Here is a 17,832-nt window from a genome sequence, read left to right as displayed (position 1 = left end):
CAAGATCAACCAGTACAGTTGGCAAACGTGAGACACGAGCAGTTCCTGCAGACAGGGCCATCCCACACCTCGGAATGCCGGGCTGGCTCCCCACAGCTCCCCTGCCTCGTGGCACAGTAACAATTGCACCATTTCACTGCCTCCAGATTAAGCATTTTATTTGTTTCTCCTTCCCCAGACTGTGTTTGTTTGAACAAGGCAGTGACTCTGGTCTGGTCAGCAGGAGATCAGGGGAATTTCCCACCACAGCCCCCTCAGGCCGTTGTGTTAGAGGGGCAGGTTCTGCTCTTTGTGCCCTGAATGCCCCAGCCCTTCCCAGCAGTTCCACAGCCCTCCGTTGGCTTCTCCCCAACTCCTGGAAGCACTGACATGAAAACCTGACCAGCAGAGCTGTCCTGGTTGTTGGTCAAAGCATTTCCCCAGCTCTGATGAGAAACAAAGGGAATGTAACAATTCCACGTGCACCAACGTGGGAACCCCTGGCAGGGCCAGTCCCAGAGCCATCCATGCCCTTGGCTCCTGGGACAGCGTCAGGAAGGGACACCTTGGCTTGCTGGGTCTGACACTGTCCTGTGGCACTGCCAGCAGAAACTGCATCAGTCACCCCAAAATATACATCAGTATTTCAAACACACTTGTTGAGTAATTTCAACTTAGTTAATTTGCTGAATAAAATTTAATTTTATTTAAAAAATCTTATACACTATTATTCACCTAGCCCTAGTTGTGAACAGATTCTCACTTCTGAAAATAAACCACATTCTAGTCAATTCATTCAACACCAAATTAAATTACTAGTACTGGATTTTTTTTTCTTAAAAAAAGTATGTTAAAACTTTACTTTTTTTTTTTATTTTTAAAACCTCTAAAGAAAACGTTGCAATTGTACAGAAATGCTTCTTTTCAGGTTATGCTTTCTTTTTTTTTTAAATGCCTGTTATAAATCCAGCTTGTGTAGAGTTTTTTTTTCATAGTTTTTTTAATATGTATTATCTGCAGAGACATTGTAACAGTTCCATTGTGTGGATGAACACAAAACTTGTACAGATTTCTCATATTTGGTCTTTAGGTAAATAGTTTCCAAAAGCTGCCTAAAATAACCACTCCAAACTGTTCAGTCCATCGTGAAAATACAGTTTTTTTCCTTCCACGGCGGGAAAGGAAATATAAATAATGCATCTTTATTACAGAACAGGACAAAAACCAGATTCCCACGAAGCCAACGCTTCCACTCACCTGGCTGCAGGAGGAACTAAGACGTCGTGTGAGTTGAAGACTGAACAGCAGCCTCGTTTCAATTGATTTTTGAAATGCAAAAGTGGAATCTATTACCACATTAAAGTGAGAAATTACCGATACATTTTAAAATGTTCAACTGCAGAACACACACTTTAAAAAAAAAAAAAAATAATTATAATAATTATTACCATAATCTGGTAGCCACTGTTAGAAAACCACAACAGCTACTGGTCATGGAGACCCCGCAGGTCAGTGTCTGACATCGAAGTGTTACGGAGAAATGGGGCAGATTAATTTCTACTCAAGGGTGCTTAAGCTTAAAAATATCGAATATACCTCTGACAAGATAATTTTACTCTTTTTAAAAGGACTCGTGATAAAGAATTTCCTCTTTCTAAATGAAGAACAGTCTGTTATCTTAAACATACACAATATTAAGCGAGACTCTTGTTTTACTTTAGACTGGAAAAATATGCCAGGGACAGTCAAAGTCAACACAAAGTAACAAACAGCAAAAGGTAGCAGAGAGAGAAACAGGTAAGTGCAGCTCTGGTCAAATCCATAGCAGTTCTTTACGTCAGTTAACGGCTCATTTACATCAGAGTTTCTAATCAGTTACATGCAAGCCCAAAGAAGCGTTTGATCACTACACATGGTAATAAAATTTGATTAAATTTATCAGGCAACTGCTAAAATATGAAAATTTGCAGATGTAATAAAGTAGCTTTATCTGAACTTGAACAGGACAGACAAAAGTAAAATCATTCCGTCGGTTAAAAAAACCCTACATTCAGTTTTTTACCGAACAAAATTTCACATGAAAAGTATTTTGCGTGATTCCAAAGTTTCCGGAGTAGAAATGGAGTGATTTGAAATGTCAAAGACCCCATTGTTCTGCAAAGAAATGAAAAATACACCTCCAAAATTTCTAATTCCACATGTGAACAACGAAATACTGCATTATCTACCAACAACTGCATGGGTGGGTGGTTCGGAAAGGCGTAGCTGCCACGGTGTCGGAATGGCTCCTGCCTCTGTTCCCTTTAGGAATTTACAATCGTCAAACCAGTCACACTAAGCGCTATCATGCTGCCGTTACACTGAGCTCCTCAGTCCTGGAAATCATCTGACAGGTCCTGGTAAAGCTGCAGCCCCCCCCCAGCACACACAGAGTCCGGCGGGGCAGGAGCAGAGGGGGAACAGCCTCTACAACAACACGGGTTCTGCAGTTTGGACTTTTAAATTACCAAGGTTTTAAGGCCACCTGTGTTGGGTTTTTGTTTCAGTGCTGAAAGTTGAAGTTCTGATCACAGGGCCCCTTTCCCCACTGCGTGAGAACATGTTCCAACGTTTTAGGTGTTAAGATTTTTAAGTGTCTCCTTTTGGCACCACGGAGTTTTGTGTCTGTTTTGTTTTTGTGTGGTTTTTTTTTTTTTTTTCTTAAAAAAAAAAAAAAGGGGAAAAAAAAAAAAAGAAGAAAAGAAAAACTCCCCCTAAGTTTCTAGTTCTGACTGCCTTTGTCACTCACTGCCACGGGTGGGGTGTCCACGTTCACAGCTATGACTATGCTCTCTCCATCCTCTGTTTTGATCCGTTTGAGTTCCTGCTGTTCCGATTGATCTCCGTTCTGCCGCTTGGTGGGCAGCGACGCCGATGCCGACGCGTGGGTGGCCAACATATGCAAAGGACTTGCAGCAGCTGGAAAAGAGGGAAGAAAAACCTCAGCACCCCTGCACTGTCATTAAATGGTCAATTCCTTTACTGGCTCCACGTGGAGCCCAGGTGAGATTTTTTTTTTTTGGGGGGGGGGGTGATTTGTTTAATCTGCACAACCTGAAGGACGTTTTCCCCACTCGGTCAATGTTCACACTGATTTGGGCACAGGTGGGAAAGCAGCTTCATTTAAGTCACTGGAGAACTGAAGGCAGGGAAAGACTCAATGACTGGAAGCAAATCAACACCATAACTTTGACAGAACTGGGAAGTGGATTCACAAACCCCTTGGAAGGGTCTGGCCACGTCTCTGATCACTGCAGATGTGTGAGGTGGCCTGGAAGGAGAACAGCACCATGCCAGATCCAGCTGGGGCTGGATACTGATCCTGATACTGCAGGAAATCTCTGGAATTCAGAGCCAAGAGATGCACAAGACACAAGCAGCAAAATTCCCTGGCAGGGTAACAAGGCATTTGCCCACAGGGTAAGGGCAGGGCTGGAACAAGCACCAGTGGTACCTGGAGACGTGATTAGATTCAGATCCACAATTGCATTAGATTGACAGAAAAATACAGCTCAAATATCCTCTAGTAGATTTTCATCTCCCTCCATGCTGGAGAGACAGCACAGGGCACCACTAATGGGCAGGTCCAGGCCTTTAACCCTTGAGATCCTCAGAGGTTCCTCCGTCTGCCCCTGATCGGCCTCTTCCTCAATATTATTAATATTATTAAATCAGCCAGTCAGTGTCTTTGCAAAGAATGCAAAATACTAATTACAGATGTACTCATTCATTGCATTCACAAAACTTTATCTGGGCATTATCAAACCACCTGTGTTTTTCCTGCTCCCCCTCTCAGCACTTCACTGACATTATCACAGTGTTCCCTGCTAGTGGAGCTGAAACATCCAGTCCATGAGAAATTATTATGGGCTAAAACTGTAATTAGTTCATAGCAAGCCATCCTAGAGAGTACCTGGAATATCAACCTCTGCATGTCCCAAGCTGTAAATCAATTTGCTCTTGTACCTCAGCAGTCATTCAGCTCCCCTTAGAAAAGCTACTCCTTGTACCATTTCTGAATAGGGGCCATGGAGATGTAACTCCTGAATAAAATGCCTTCCTGTGAATTTACTGGTGCTTACATAAAATCAACAAGTTCACCCCTCACCTTCAAACACACATGAAGACTGTCACTGCATTATTCTGTTTGATTCACCCACAGCAGGGGGGTGGGATGAGATGAGATTTAAGGTCCCTCCCAACCCAAACCATCCTGTGATTCTGTGATTCCTCACTCCAGGGTCTGGTGAGTAGCAAGAGACCCACTGGCTGCAGGCACAGCTGACACGTGGGAGTAGGAAACACACAGAAGAAAGATGATGTCTGAACTCTACACTGAAAGCTGAAACACAGAATATGCAGTCACAGTTTTACTGTGCAGTTAAGAAACCTGAGTTTCTTTTGGACCTCAGAGGATTCAGCTGACTCAGAGGGCCCAGGCAGTGCTGCCAAGTGAGAGCAGATCTCACAGCACCTGCTGACTGCACAGGGAAAATGGAACGGGAACAGGAGTCGCTCTGGATTTCTTTGCTTTCAGATGCCACAACTCTTCTTTCTCCCAAGACAAACACACAGAAATGTGTGTGTAAGTACAGGTGTGGCCATGCTAACACACACACACAAACAAACCTGTGTTTCTGTGGGCCCAGTTCCCCCTTTCGATGCTTTGCCTGAGAATTACCTGGTTTCTTGCTGGTTCAGGAGTAACTGGAACAGGAACTCCTCACTTGCTGTTCCCAGTGTGAACACCTCAGGAGGTATTTAAAGCCCAGGAATCTCCCACCCTGTCACACACAGTGACACAGTGGGAAGCACCACAACTCTACTCCTACGTGCAGCCACATTCCCTACACACACCCAGCAGCTGCCCTGTCAGGGAACACGTTGAGATCAGCTGAGTTTTAAGAATCCAGGAAAGAGACAAAAGGACTTATTTCTTACATTTAAAAATAACTTTTCAATGTATTTCACATGGCTCTCAGCTCAATTCACACATCCCTTCTGACACAGAAAGTGCACCTCAGGTCTGACTGTGATTGCCTTTGCTGCTCTTAAGCTGCAAGTGAAGTGGCAGCAGCCAGAACTCTGACCTATAAATGTCAGAGGAGTAAAAAAAAACCTAAGCAGATATTTCACTCCACTAGAAAGACTGTGGAGCAGAAATGCAGGTAATAAACTAATATAAGATAGCCCTAAAATATTTCTGTAAACGTATTTCATGACAGAAAACCTCCTTCAGTACCAGGTAACGTTCAAAGTGAAACTGTAAGAACCAGTTGTGTGCACCTGCAGAGCAAAGCAAGTGTGAATGCATGGAATGATGAGAGAGCACAGCCTGCCCAGTTCCAGAGGGGAACAAGGGGATTCAGATAACAATCATCTCAAAATCTTACAGAATTTTGGTCGGGTTTAGCACAGGTTCAATAAAATCAGAATAAAAGTAACAGTTCAAAAAGCCAACAAGCAAGTTCTGGTTTTCCTGTTGTTGGGTTCCCAATAAACCAGCTGGGATCAGATACCACTTGGATGGCTTTGTTTTACAGGACCTTCTTTTAAAACTTGTTTCTATCTGGGTAAATCAGTAATGACAGCACTGAAGTCACTGAAGCTACACAGGAAAAGGGATCAGGACCTTGGTGCCCCAGGCCTGGGGATGAGAGAAACTATTTACAGGAGCAGGTAGTGACAGGACAAGGGGGCATGGCCTCACACTGACAGAGAGCAGGGTTAGATTAGATGTTGGGAAGGAATCCTTCCCTGGGAGGGTGGGCAGGCCCTGGCACAGGTTGCCCAGAAGAGCTGTGGCTGCCCCATCCCTGGAAGTGTCCCAGGCCAGGTTGGACGGGGCTTGGAGCAGCCTGGGATACAGAAGGTGTCCTATCCAGGCTTAATTAGGAGGGAGGACGGGCTGTCACCACTTAGAACATCCCCATAACGACCACAGAAAGAGCAAGACGATGTTCAGGTGAGGCTCAGTGAGGAGAAACCCCTTCTCACCAGCAGGGGAGGAACAGCCCCTCGCAGGGCTGGGAGCTCCAGCTCCCGTGGGACTCACTCCTCAGTCTAGCCAGGAAGGACACAAGGACACGGCTGAGGAGGCAGCAGTGGTGCTGGGAGGTGTCCAAGGCCAAAGCCCAGCCCTCCATACGTACCAGCAGTGCCCTGCCCCGGCAGGGCCGTGGTGATGGGCACGATGTGCGTCCCGTTCTGCGTTACAGTTTTTATGGGCAGCTGGTGCTGCCCCAGGGGCGCCTGTTGCACGATGGTGACCGTCTGGAGGGGGGCAGGCTGAGATGTCTGGATGATCCGACTAGCAGCTCCTATTGCAGCATGGCTAATAGCAGGGAGAGGCTCCACTTTCACTGCAAAACAGGGATAAAACACGGTTAAAAACAAGGAAGTGGTAAAGAACCACTGGGTTTCACTCAGTCAACCCTCAGTGGGAAAGTGTATCTCTCATTTCGTTACTTGCTTCATTCTGAGAAATGATGATGCAAAATCTTCAGTTTTAGCCAAACGTTTCATCTGGAAATACTGATGCCCCATCCCTGGAAGTGTTGAAGGCCAGGCTGGATGGGGCTTGGAGTAACCTGGTCTCATGGGCTGCATTCCTGCCCATGGCACGGGGTTGGAACGAGATGACCTTTAAGGTCCCTTCCAACCCAAACCATTCTATGGTTCTGCAATTTTATATATATAAATACTGATCCCTCTGCATAAAGAGGTCCCAAAACAACCCCCCAGGTTCTCACCTTTGACTTCCTTGTGGTCTCCATTCTCTTGAGGTTCTACCTTGGGCTGGGTGACCATCGCCGCTTGCGTGACGACGGCCTGGCCCGCGACAGTGTAAGTGTTTGCTGGTGCTAATCCAGTCACGTTGGTGACTGACACAGCTGGGATCTGGTGGACAACATGAACTGTCTGAACTACAGGCTGCTGGGATGTTGATGTTGTCACAGGAGTTGCAACAGTGTAGGTGACGGGTTTAATAGTTTGTGGTAGCTGCCGTTGTACAGTAATTAAAACTGGTTGGCTAGAGAGAGGTGATCCTGCAAGAGAGAGGTCCAAATTAGGCTGCCAATTTTAATCATTCCTTTTAGGCCAGTCATTCTTTTAAACTGAACACTAAAGCCTCAGAGGTTTAACTACCTCCTTCACTAATGATCCAAAAGGTAACACTGGACAATGAACATTATGACACGTGGTTATTCCCAGCCACTGACTCAGGGTGAGGGCTGTACTGGCTCAGTAAAACCCACACTCCATTGGAGCACCCCCAGCCCTCCCCCAGTGCAGCTACACTGACAAAGAAAACCCCCTCTCCACAGGTGGGAACATGTATGTGCTTCAGGTGTTGTGTGGAGCATCAGCAACACTCTCCACATCCTTAGGCTGGGAGATCTCAGTGTCTCTGTTCAGGTCCATGCTTGCCCTCACCACTCAGTGATCCCTGGCACTTTGTAGTGCCACATCATCACCAAGAAAATGGATGGCAAACATATACAAACTAAAGTAATGAAACAAACACATCCTTATCCCATCATGCCTTATGCTCTTTTTGTTTTAAACAAGAAATTTCTTCTCTCTCTTTACCTTTCCAATTCTTTTATCCCCCACTTTGAAAGGATGAGATGATCACAGAGCTGTGAAAGGCATTTCCTCATTTCTGCAACACATTTAACCTTCTATTTCTTTTATTTTCTTTCTTAACTAGAGAGAATACACTTTGAAAGCCAGTGTCAACTGTTACAAGACAGCACAGTCCTACACAGGACAGAGGCACAGCCTCTCCTTGGCAGCCCCCAGGAAACAGCCTGACTCTGCAAACACAATCTCCCTGTTTCTGAGTCTCTCACAGATTTGCTCTGAATGTTAAGAGACTGAATATATCCCCTTTTTGGTGAAGTCTTGGCACTATTTCTGCACGAGCCCCCTCCCTGCCCCAGCCCAGCCCAGCCCAGGGCTGCTCACCTGGGGCACTCTGTGCAAATCGCGCTTCTTGGATGACGGCGAGTTTGGGCTGGATAGTGCTGGGCTCAGGTTCCATCGGGACGGGAGACCCCTCCCTGGACAGGCTCTCGGGGGTCTGGACGCCACTGGAGTGTGCAGACAACACTCCAGAGTGATTAGGAGAAGCTGGGGCACTTCTGTAGTTAGAAATGAAAGCAGCAGCTGATGTGTTTTAACCTTCCTCTAAGGAGCCCGTAACACGCGGCCCCACGGGAGGGGAGGGCACCTCGAGTTACAACCCAGATCCCAGGATCTTTTAGAAAGCTTCTGTTAAACAGGGACAGGATTTCAAAGCAAACTCCAGGTACAGTTAACAGAGAAGAAGTGGCTGGATGCCTTCTTAGGGAGACTCTAAGCAATCTGTGAGACATGAACGTTTCTTCTGGTGGAGAAGAACGATGAGCAAATCTCAGGCTACGGGGCAAGCAGTAACAGATCTGCACCAGCAGAAAGGCCATAACTTTACAGAGGGAATAATTTAAACCCAGGTGGTTTCCCCATCACGAATGCTGCTCGAGCATTATCAAACTGAATACACAATTGGCATCTCTAAGGTTAACAGAATGGGAGCAGGTATCTGAGAATTTTCTATGCAAACAGTTTTAAAAATCCAGCAGATGGCAGTTAGGAATTAAAGTTATAATTCGGTCAAACCCACCAAAGGTACAGCAAGGCTTGCTTACATTAACAGTCTGATAGTTAGTTATGCAAACAGAGTTCTTTTAACACTGAAAACAAGCAGTAAACACAAGCCTGGTGAATGGGGCAGCCTCCTAACGAGTCACACAGAATTCAAACAACTGAGTCTGGATGAAATTAAATTACTAAACTCGTGACTGTATCCAAGTCTGTATCAGCCTGAAGATTAAACAACAGCCATAGTCTTTTTGTTCATCTGGTTTTCCTTACCTAGAAGAGAGTGGTCCCAGAGGGGTTCTAAAGCAAGGTACTCCCCTAGGCCGCCTTTTCCTAAAAGCCTGCTCTATTAATTTGCTTTCAGAGGCAGGGTCTATCCTCCAGAATGAGCCTTTGCCTGGTTCTTCCTGGGAACGTGGTACTTTGATGAAATAACGATTCAGAGAGAGATTGTGACGTATTGAATTCTATGGAACATAAAAAAATATGTAGAATTCATATAACTTTTCCAAGTCAGAATGTGGCCTAGTGCAGCAGTTTGTACTACAGGAGACTCGGGGTTCAGCTCTTTAATTCCTTCATTCAACAGAACTCAGAGCACTGCCAAGGCAGGGCCAGAAACCTGACAGGAACTCTTGCATTTGTCAAACCTTTCCCAACAATTAAAAACCCCAGTATTCTAAATTGGAAATAACAGGAATCCCATTTAAATCTCTCATGAGAAACACGGCGATTGCAACCAACTGTTAGGACACCACAAATACTTGTGTTAAAGAGAAAAAGAAAGAAAAATTATCAGTGTTCATACACAACCCCTCCCCAGGTGTCACACAGAGTGCCAGCTCCTGCTAGGAGAGCCAGCAGAACACAGCATATACTGATTTTGATCCTAGATCCCAACCCTGTCACTGTTCCACGGTTCAGAAAGGAAAGGTTACATGACACAAGTTCCAAAGGCAGCTGGATTGGATTGCTGGGAGTTCACCCCCACTCCAGTCTGTCTCAGTAAAGGAGCCAAGGATTTGGTGTGTCTAGAAAAACACCAAGTGGCAGCAGGTCCTGAACCGGGTTTTCCATGAGATCCTGGTTACCAGGATCTCTCTGCACATTCCTGTATCCTCCCTTTGCAGCAGCACACCCCCCACTCTGCATCAAAGTGATGCACAGAACTGCTGACACCCTCAAGTGGCTCTGTCTGTGCTTGGCTTTGCACACAGAACCTTCTGAATTTTAATTTTTTTTATTTTTAAGATACGTAACCCCCAAAATCTCTCTCAGCATTATCACTGAACAAGAAGAAACTGGTGCTAAGTGTTCCTGGGGTAACAGGGGTAAGTGGACAAAAAGCTTTATGTGAACAAAAGCCCTCAAAACTTTACAAAATCAAATGTAAATCTTGCTCAAATATCTGGGTTCATGACCCTGATGGCAAGTTTGGAGAACCCAAAGCAATGATAACCATGTATGGTTTCTTAAGTGCAAACTGATGAAACCAGAGATGGTTTTCCCTGCCAAAAATCGAAACATAACTAGCAAGATGCCAAGAGCATGTTTATAAATTGTATTTATTTCTCCATATGTTAGAATAAAAGAGTGGATCCAAAAATACCTGCTAAAATAAGTTCACAGAGAGTCTTCAAGTGCTCAACAAAATGAGACCTTTGAATAATAAAGGATATAAATATCTCAATGCTATTTATTAAGGTACAGGACTGGGACACTATACATGTGTGTGTAGTCTATGTTTTGAATAATATGGGCATATGTAGCCTCAAATCTGATTTCCAACATCTATCCTACATCACCCTAGCTGTAACCCATCTCCTGATGGATAGGAGCTGGCAGAGCAGTGAGTGAACAGCACCTGATTTTCAGCTTTTCCAATTATTTCTATGAATAGGTGCTAATTAATTACTCCAGAACACCCCATGTCTGCTGGGTCTATCACCTTGGCTTTCTGGAGCATTCCACCCCCAAACACCCACCCTGTTCCACAGCAGAGCACCTCACCTGAGCACAGCACTGGGGTGTGTGTGTTGGGTTCATGATGCTCAGGTAAAGCATCACACACACAGACACTCAAGGTGCTGCACAATTGGAAGGGAAACACACACCAGCATTTCATAAACAAGAGGCTCGTTGCTAAAACAGATCTGTCAGCATGTCTGCAGCCAGGATACTGCACTGTTATGTGGGAAAGGGAAACAAAAGAGACTTCCCAGCCACAACAGCAGCCAAGTCCTGCACCAGCCAAACCCTTAGCAAAGGAACAGCTCCAATCCTGCTAACCTTGGGAAAGGGAGCCAGCTTTCATGTAGGCCTCATGACAAATAACTATGTGATTAATATTTTAAAATCTCTTCCTCTGCTGTATTTCTTCAGTCTTTCACTTGTACAGCCAGTGTTAGCACTTCCTGACTTTTCCCCTCCCACACCTTCTCCACTTTTCATCTCCCTGAAAATAACTCCAGACACGTCCCTGCTGCAGAGGGAGCAGCAACAGGGACAGTGATCCCCCCCAATGGACAGTGTGCCCAGGGCCTTACAGGGGCAGAACTGGGCTCCTGGGCCTCTGAGACCCCCAACACAGCACCAAAGGCACTGAACCTTCATGTGTGTGTGGGCAGACCCTGCCAGACTGATTTGTACTCGGTTAGTCATCCTGGCAAACGCTGGGGCTGCTCTTTTAAAAATGAAAAGCAAGCAGAGATTAATTCTGCAGAGTGGAAGGGTTTGGTGGAACTCGGTACAGAAATGGGCAAGTTCAAAAACAGAACAGGGCACGAACCAGGGCGAGATACCAACAGGTAACACACTTGTTCCTTCACTTACTGCACGGCCAAGATCACTGTTCCCAAATAAAACTGAACTTGTAACATTTAATATCTCAGTTTTATCTCAAGATAGCAATACGGATGTTTACACAACTGTAAGCTACAGAACACACCACCATTCCTAGATAGCAGATGGTATTCAAATCCAGTGCCAAATGTACTTTCCTTCCCCCAAAGTCTGTCTGTACTAGAGGTTTAGAGAACACCATTCCACGAATAAAGCAATGTTTCAAATAGAAACTAATGTAAATTGCTCACTTTGTTGGAGGACTTACAGTCAGGAGAAAGACAACACAGTCATCTGACAAACTCTGTTTCTGAAGGGCTCTGAGGCACCAACTGCTCAAGACCATTTACAGCTGCCAGCATTGCTCCCAACTAAAAACAAGTATTGCAGAAATCCAGCTTACCTGCCAGCCCTTGTCTGCTGTCCTGTAGTAGGGATAATTTTTAGTTATGTGCGTATAAATTCCATTTAGTGTGAGCTGCTTATCCGGGGCCATTGTAATTGCTTGGACTATTAACTGTGCATAGGAGTAGGGTGGCTTAGAGTCATCCTGCATGGCAACAAGGAAGGCTGCATTAATAAACTTCACAGAGATATACACACTCCTCTCTACAGCAAAAGTCACAGAGCATAATTAACTTGACTTAAGGCACTTTAAAAATAGCCAAAATCTCAAGTTAGAAAAGAAAGTAAGATAATTTTGTTCTTCTGATTAGCAGTTTTAAGATAACCTAAATTTTGGAGACTCATGTAACTGCAAAGGATTTTCAACAGCCTGTGAACAGATCTGTATCTGAGACTGCACAGACCCTCCCCCAAAGGGGAGAGGGGCAAACCAATCAATGAATCAATCTATCTCGCTTCTGATCACAAACCCTACATGTTGTTTTTAAAGTCTGTGCTCTTAAGTTATGACTCAGCGCACGCGTTTTAGCCAACAGAATACCCCAAAATCTTACATTCAAAATCTTACATTCCCTTCAGGTGCCATTTCTGGGATTGATTCCAAGCTGTGTTTACCTTTGGGCTATCTCCCCCCGATGCCTCCTTGTCGTTTTCCGACTGGGAATTGTCGGCCATCAAATGTAGGTCAGATGGGATCCCACGACTCATCTTGTAGCCTGACGAGCCAGCGCCGCGGGGGCTCGATGGGCAGGAGTTTGCAGCACTGTAGAGCATAAAGAGAAGATCCTACTATTTTGTTATACAGTTTATCACCACACTGTGTCTCATCAAAAAGCTCTTTGCTGCAGCAAAGCCACTCGCAGAGCTGCGAGGCTGTCAGGGCTTCCAGCGCAACCCCCACGCCTTCCCAGCCTGGCTAAGTCAGCCTCGGGAATCAGAATCCTGCCAGGTGCAGCTCAGGCCTCCCTCCTCAAAGAACAGGGATCAACTCATTTATTAGGCTGTACTCCCTTTGTGTGAGATTTGCCAACACTAAAGTCCACTTTAGCTACATCAGCAAGCACCTGTTTTGAGACAGTAACTGGAAACAAGACACACATCTCGCGTGGAATTTCTGCCACGTGCTTGTGTTCAGTCTGCTCACAGGAAAAAAGAAAATCACCTCTCCTGGGCAGTGTTTGTGTACATCTCAGAAAACACAGCAAGCAGTGAGGAAAAAAATAGGTTTGGTTCTTATTTAAATCCCAATCAATAGTGCTTTAAGTGTTTACAGGCATGTGCATGTACTGACACAGACATATGTGTACAAAAAACATACTCTGATCTGTAAATGGGATGCATCAGCACTGACTCAGCTAATTTAGTGCAGCATTAGGCCAACAGAGCAGATACACTGTGAGAAAGCAAGAGATGGTGCCAAACACAGGAATATCTCTTAATACCTCCCATTCTGCCACCCATCACAGAGAAGCAGAGAGCAAACTGTGTGTGATTGCACCATGACATCTTTCCATCAGTGCCCCCTGCCCTGCACAGGAACTGCAGCTGCACAAAGCTGGGTTTGCCTCTGCAATTTCCATTTAGCCAAGAGGAAAGACACAGTCAGTGGGTGATGCCTGTCCCCCAAAATAATTCTGGCAGCTCTCTACAAGGACACACACTCTGCAGTTCCTACTGCAAACTGAGTTCAATGCAGCCCTCAGGAATTCCAAAAAAACCACAAATCCCAATGGCAGAGTCCGCAGCGCCCCCAGTACCAGCCTTACCTCTACAGCCAACCTTTAACCTAACTTGAATCTGTGGTTCAAAATGCAACAATAAATAAACCCAGACAATGTTGTTTAGATTTATACACTAAAGCTTCACGGATTTTACATCTGTCAAGGTTTGTTTGTCTGCCTGGCCCCTCACATTTTTTTTGCTACCTCCTTTTTACCTATGGAAAGAGTCAGGTAGTTCAGACTGGGCAATATATATTTATATAAAAATATCCTTCAAGCTTCACATCACAAGAAATCCACCAACAATTTGCTACTGGTGATATACTTACTATAAAAGGGAGATGGGATTTTTTTAAGTGTTGTGCAGAAGAATCCTTGATTAGAGCCCAAATGTGTAGCTAATTTCTTTTTTTTCAATATAGGTCAGTGCTGCTCTGTGTTTTCACGTATCAGCTGACAACATCCCTCTGCTCTGCTCACTTTAGCATATATTGACAAAGCCACACATATGGTACAATCAAAGCAAGTTTACAAGTCTTCTACAAAACAGGGCGATTTGCAGAGAAACTGACAAGCTTTGCTCTCAAAATAGACTCAAAACTGGCATCTTTTTTGATCTGCAATAAACTACTCAACAGGTGCATGGAAGCCCTGAGGAGAATCACAAAATTCACGGTGAGGTAAAGGCTGTGGTGATAGATGGGATGTTACCTGAAACACTTATGACCTGCTCTGTCATTCCTTGGGAAAGATGTGTTTTCCCTGCATTTTTATTTAAGAGAGCAAACCTGTTACACAGTCAAGCCCAGATCTCTTTCCTCTCTGCTTCCATCATTTGTACAGATGTCATTAAACACTCCAATATTGAGATCAAGATCTTGGCAAGCATGAGAGAACTCAATTATCCTTACATTCAAATTTCATTAGCAAGTTGTACATTTTTAAAAAGCAAGCACGAACAGTCCTTTGCTCCAGTGGAGACACAGGAAGTGAGAGGGGACAAAAACGCTCTCGAAGGCACGTCTGTGACTCTGACACGACTTTCAGGGCCCTGACGGGGAAGTTTTGCTCCTGAACTTCTCAGGAATTTCCAAAATTCTATCTGAACTGATTTCACCACTTTGTGAGGAGGGGTTGCTTGTGTTAGGTGAGCTTGGTCCCAAGTAACAGGTCGGTCAATGGTTACAGTTACCAACTGAAGGGGCAGGGCAAGGAAATCCCAGATCACCCTGGAGCCCATCCAGACCTGCCCCTCACTCTGGATTTTAAATAAAATGCCTGTTTACCCCCAGCAGTGACTAATCTATAACAAAGCTCCTGGAGTAGGAGATCAGTCCATTTTCCACACTAATGATAACCCAAACCACCACTTTTCCTGGTGTCAAACTCTGGGGCAACAGTGACAAATCAGAAGGTTGAAAAATGGTGTGATGTAAACTTATCTGAAGTGTTGCCATAAACATGCAAGAGCAAAAAGCAATCTTAATCAGCTGGAATGCAAGAAAAAGATCTGTTGGATTGCTGTTCTAAGAATACTGAGCTCCTGAGCAGACTGTTACCCATTTAACCTGTTAAATCAGAATATTACAGACTGTTCATGCAACTGTGTTATCGGTCAGCAGAAAGGTGGTTTCTCCAGGGCAGGTAAAACTGATCTTGAACCAAACTTTGAGCTCAACAGCAAACTGCTGACTGAGGAAGCTGTGCTGAGCCTGTCCAGGGCCCTGCATCCCACCTGCAGGGTTTAAATACCTGATGGTTCCCGTGGGAGAAGGGAGAGGGCTGATCAGGTGAGCCATGTTGTCTGGAATGTTGATTGTTAAGGGAGAGATCTGGGGTTGCACGGGCTTCACTGGGGACTCCGGGGCCTCCTGTTTTTCTCTCTTTTCATTGGACAGAGCTGTGAATGTTATCTTGATGTTTGTGCTGGGAAACCTGAAAGTACAGCTGGAAAAGAAAATAAAAAAAAAGAAAAACACACACAAATATATGAGCCACTTGTTTACACAATGTAAGACTTTCTGCATAACTTGCACGTACCACCTGACTCATTTAGAATTTAAAAGCTACGGTATCTTCTGGAATTACCCCCAACCATCTCCAATTTACAGATCACAGACACATCAATGTGACCAGAAAGAGATCCTCAAATCAGCAACTCTGACATCTGGGAAGGAGCACAAGCAAATGCAATTCTTTGTAACAAGGGCACTTTATGTGTGTTGTCTCCAAATTTCTTGAGGTTCACCCTGATCCTGCACCAGCCCCCAAAGCTGGTTTGTTTTGAAGACAAAAGCCCATTATTTTATGATGCCAAATGAACAAGTAGGTCCATGATAGCAAAATTAATCAGGAGCATAAACGTTGGCCAATCTGAGGTCCACCCGTTTTCATAGGGCTGGTCTAAGAGATTTTTCTCTTGAAGTACCTATTAAATTAAATATACATCAATTCTAATTCTGCTCATTTACAGAGTCTATGGCTGCTGTAGTACTACATCTTTTTTTCAGTGCTGAATTTAAGACCCAATTTCAATAAACTGTCCCATTTTCATATATTGCCAGAGATTACATGCCCAAATTTAATGACTAACAATAAATTAACAACGTGCAATTGTTTAGAAATTTGAAAAGTAAACCACAATGCATGCACCTTTAAATATTCTCCTTTCTGCATCCCTGATCCCAGCATTTAGAACTGAACCCAATTAAACAGGACAAGCTGTTTCTAACTTCTCACTAAATAAACAGATTGAGCAAAACAAGAAACTTAATTTTCTTTCAACAAAAGCATCTATAAAAATACAGTTCAAGTAACTTTACCAACTCCTCATTTTTAAGCTGTCAGACTACACTAAACCCACAATGACATTTACACACCTCCCACACGATGAAAAGGACTTTCCAGCGACACTATACCCAGAAACAAACCTCACAAAACGTTGGGTTTTGGGTTGGGTTTGGGGTTTTTTGAAGTGTTTCTAGGTAGGTCTGGTTTTACACAGAAAGGAAACAAGAGCATGCTGGAACAGGGGTAAGAAGTGAGCTCTGAATGCAAGAGAGGCTGTAAATAAAAAGCGCTCATTTCTCTGGAAAAATGTATTAAACATAAAAGTGATGTAAGAATTGGAAGGAACACTAAGCTGTGGAGTAGCCTTGAAAACATGAACTCTCCTGTGTTTTGGCTTTTATTTCTTAAAACGAATCTGAGGATGTTTATAGAACAAAGGCAGCATTTGATTTTCGCTGTGTCCCTTGCTGCAGGCACTGCAGCGCTGCTCCTTCCCTACAATGCACACCCGAGGAGCAGGAAAGAGAGAAAAGAATCCACAGTGACCTTCCTTTTCTCCCTGTCTCGCTCCTCAGCACGGGCCGTGGCCGCATTTCCCAGCCGACCTATTTCTGAACCAGCTCCCCGCACTAAATTAGGAACAGCAGCTGTGCCAAAAACTGCACTCGCATCTCAGCAAGGAAGTGAAGTGGACCAGTTTCTGGGTTGGGTTGTGGAGTTTTCAGTATCTTCAGTAACAACTCTTTGCTTTTTCCAGCAGGATGCATTCTGTGCTTATATTATTTAGTGACAATGGAAAGAGGTCTCGGCTGTTTTGGTAATAAAACCATTTCGGTTAATCAGCAATAACGACAACACTCCAAGTGTATGCAAAGACAGCAGCCAAAGATTAACTAGAAGTCCCTGGGAGAAGGTGAGCAACAACAACATCTGTTTGACACAGAGACAGATGTAAATTTCAGTCACTTGTCCAATGCCTTTCATGACTGAACAATTTACCTTCGTTATTTTCACGCCAAACTTATTTCAACACAAGAAAAACGTGGGAACAACCGGACACGGCTTTAGGTGCTCATTCCCTGATAGCAGGGAAAAATCCTTGTACGTAACACTGAGCAACCTGAGTCCTACAGTGCCAGATCAGGGTGAGCAGGGGGAGGAGGTGGATGGGGAGGAGGTGGATCTTCACAACTTAACACAAGTACCACAACTGTGGAGAGGTAGAAAACATGTACTTGACAATTCCTTCAATAATTCCACATGGCAGGTGTATTAAAACATCTCCCTTCTCACCCTGCTGCACCCTCTGGATGCAGCATCTCCCTGGGGCATCCCAAGGCAAGGGCAGCTCACTGACTCAGGTGACACCAAAGCACAGCCCACATTTGGGGCTCTCAAACGCTGATGGAGG

General features: G+C 44.6%; 1 protein-coding gene across 2 annotated transcripts in view; it reads right to left on the bottom strand.

Moving 5' to 3' along the window:
* Positions 1-914: 914 nt before the first annotated feature.
* Positions 915-17,832, bottom strand: part of FOXK2 (forkhead box K2) — a 46,329-nt gene continuing 29,411 nt past the window's right edge. For both annotated transcript variants that reach the window (XM_050319580.1, XM_050319581.1), the window contains exons 2-9: positions 15,384-15,578; positions 12,526-12,673; positions 11,909-12,055; positions 8,938-9,131; positions 7,990-8,165; positions 6,771-7,067; positions 6,171-6,380; positions 915-2,937 (exon numbers count right to left, since the gene is read on the bottom strand). In XM_050319580.1, the coding sequence (XP_050175537.1) occupies positions 2,741-2,937; positions 6,171-6,380; positions 6,771-7,067; positions 7,990-8,165; positions 8,938-9,131; positions 11,909-12,055; positions 12,526-12,673; positions 15,384-15,578 (1,564 nt within the window). In that variant the 3' untranslated portion in view covers positions 915-2,740. The remainder of the gene's footprint in view (positions 2,938-6,170; positions 6,381-6,770; positions 7,068-7,989; positions 8,166-8,937; positions 9,132-11,908; positions 12,056-12,525; positions 12,674-15,383; positions 15,579-17,832) is intronic.

The sequence above is a fragment of the Myiozetetes cayanensis genome, unplaced genomic scaffold, assembly GCF_022539395.1.
Source record: "Myiozetetes cayanensis isolate MyiCay16 unplaced genomic scaffold, myiCay2020 scf22, whole genome shotgun sequence".
Taxonomy (NCBI): domain Eukaryota; kingdom Metazoa; phylum Chordata; class Aves; order Passeriformes; family Tyrannidae; genus Myiozetetes; species Myiozetetes cayanensis.
This window is presented reverse-complemented; position numbering and strand designations above follow the sequence as displayed.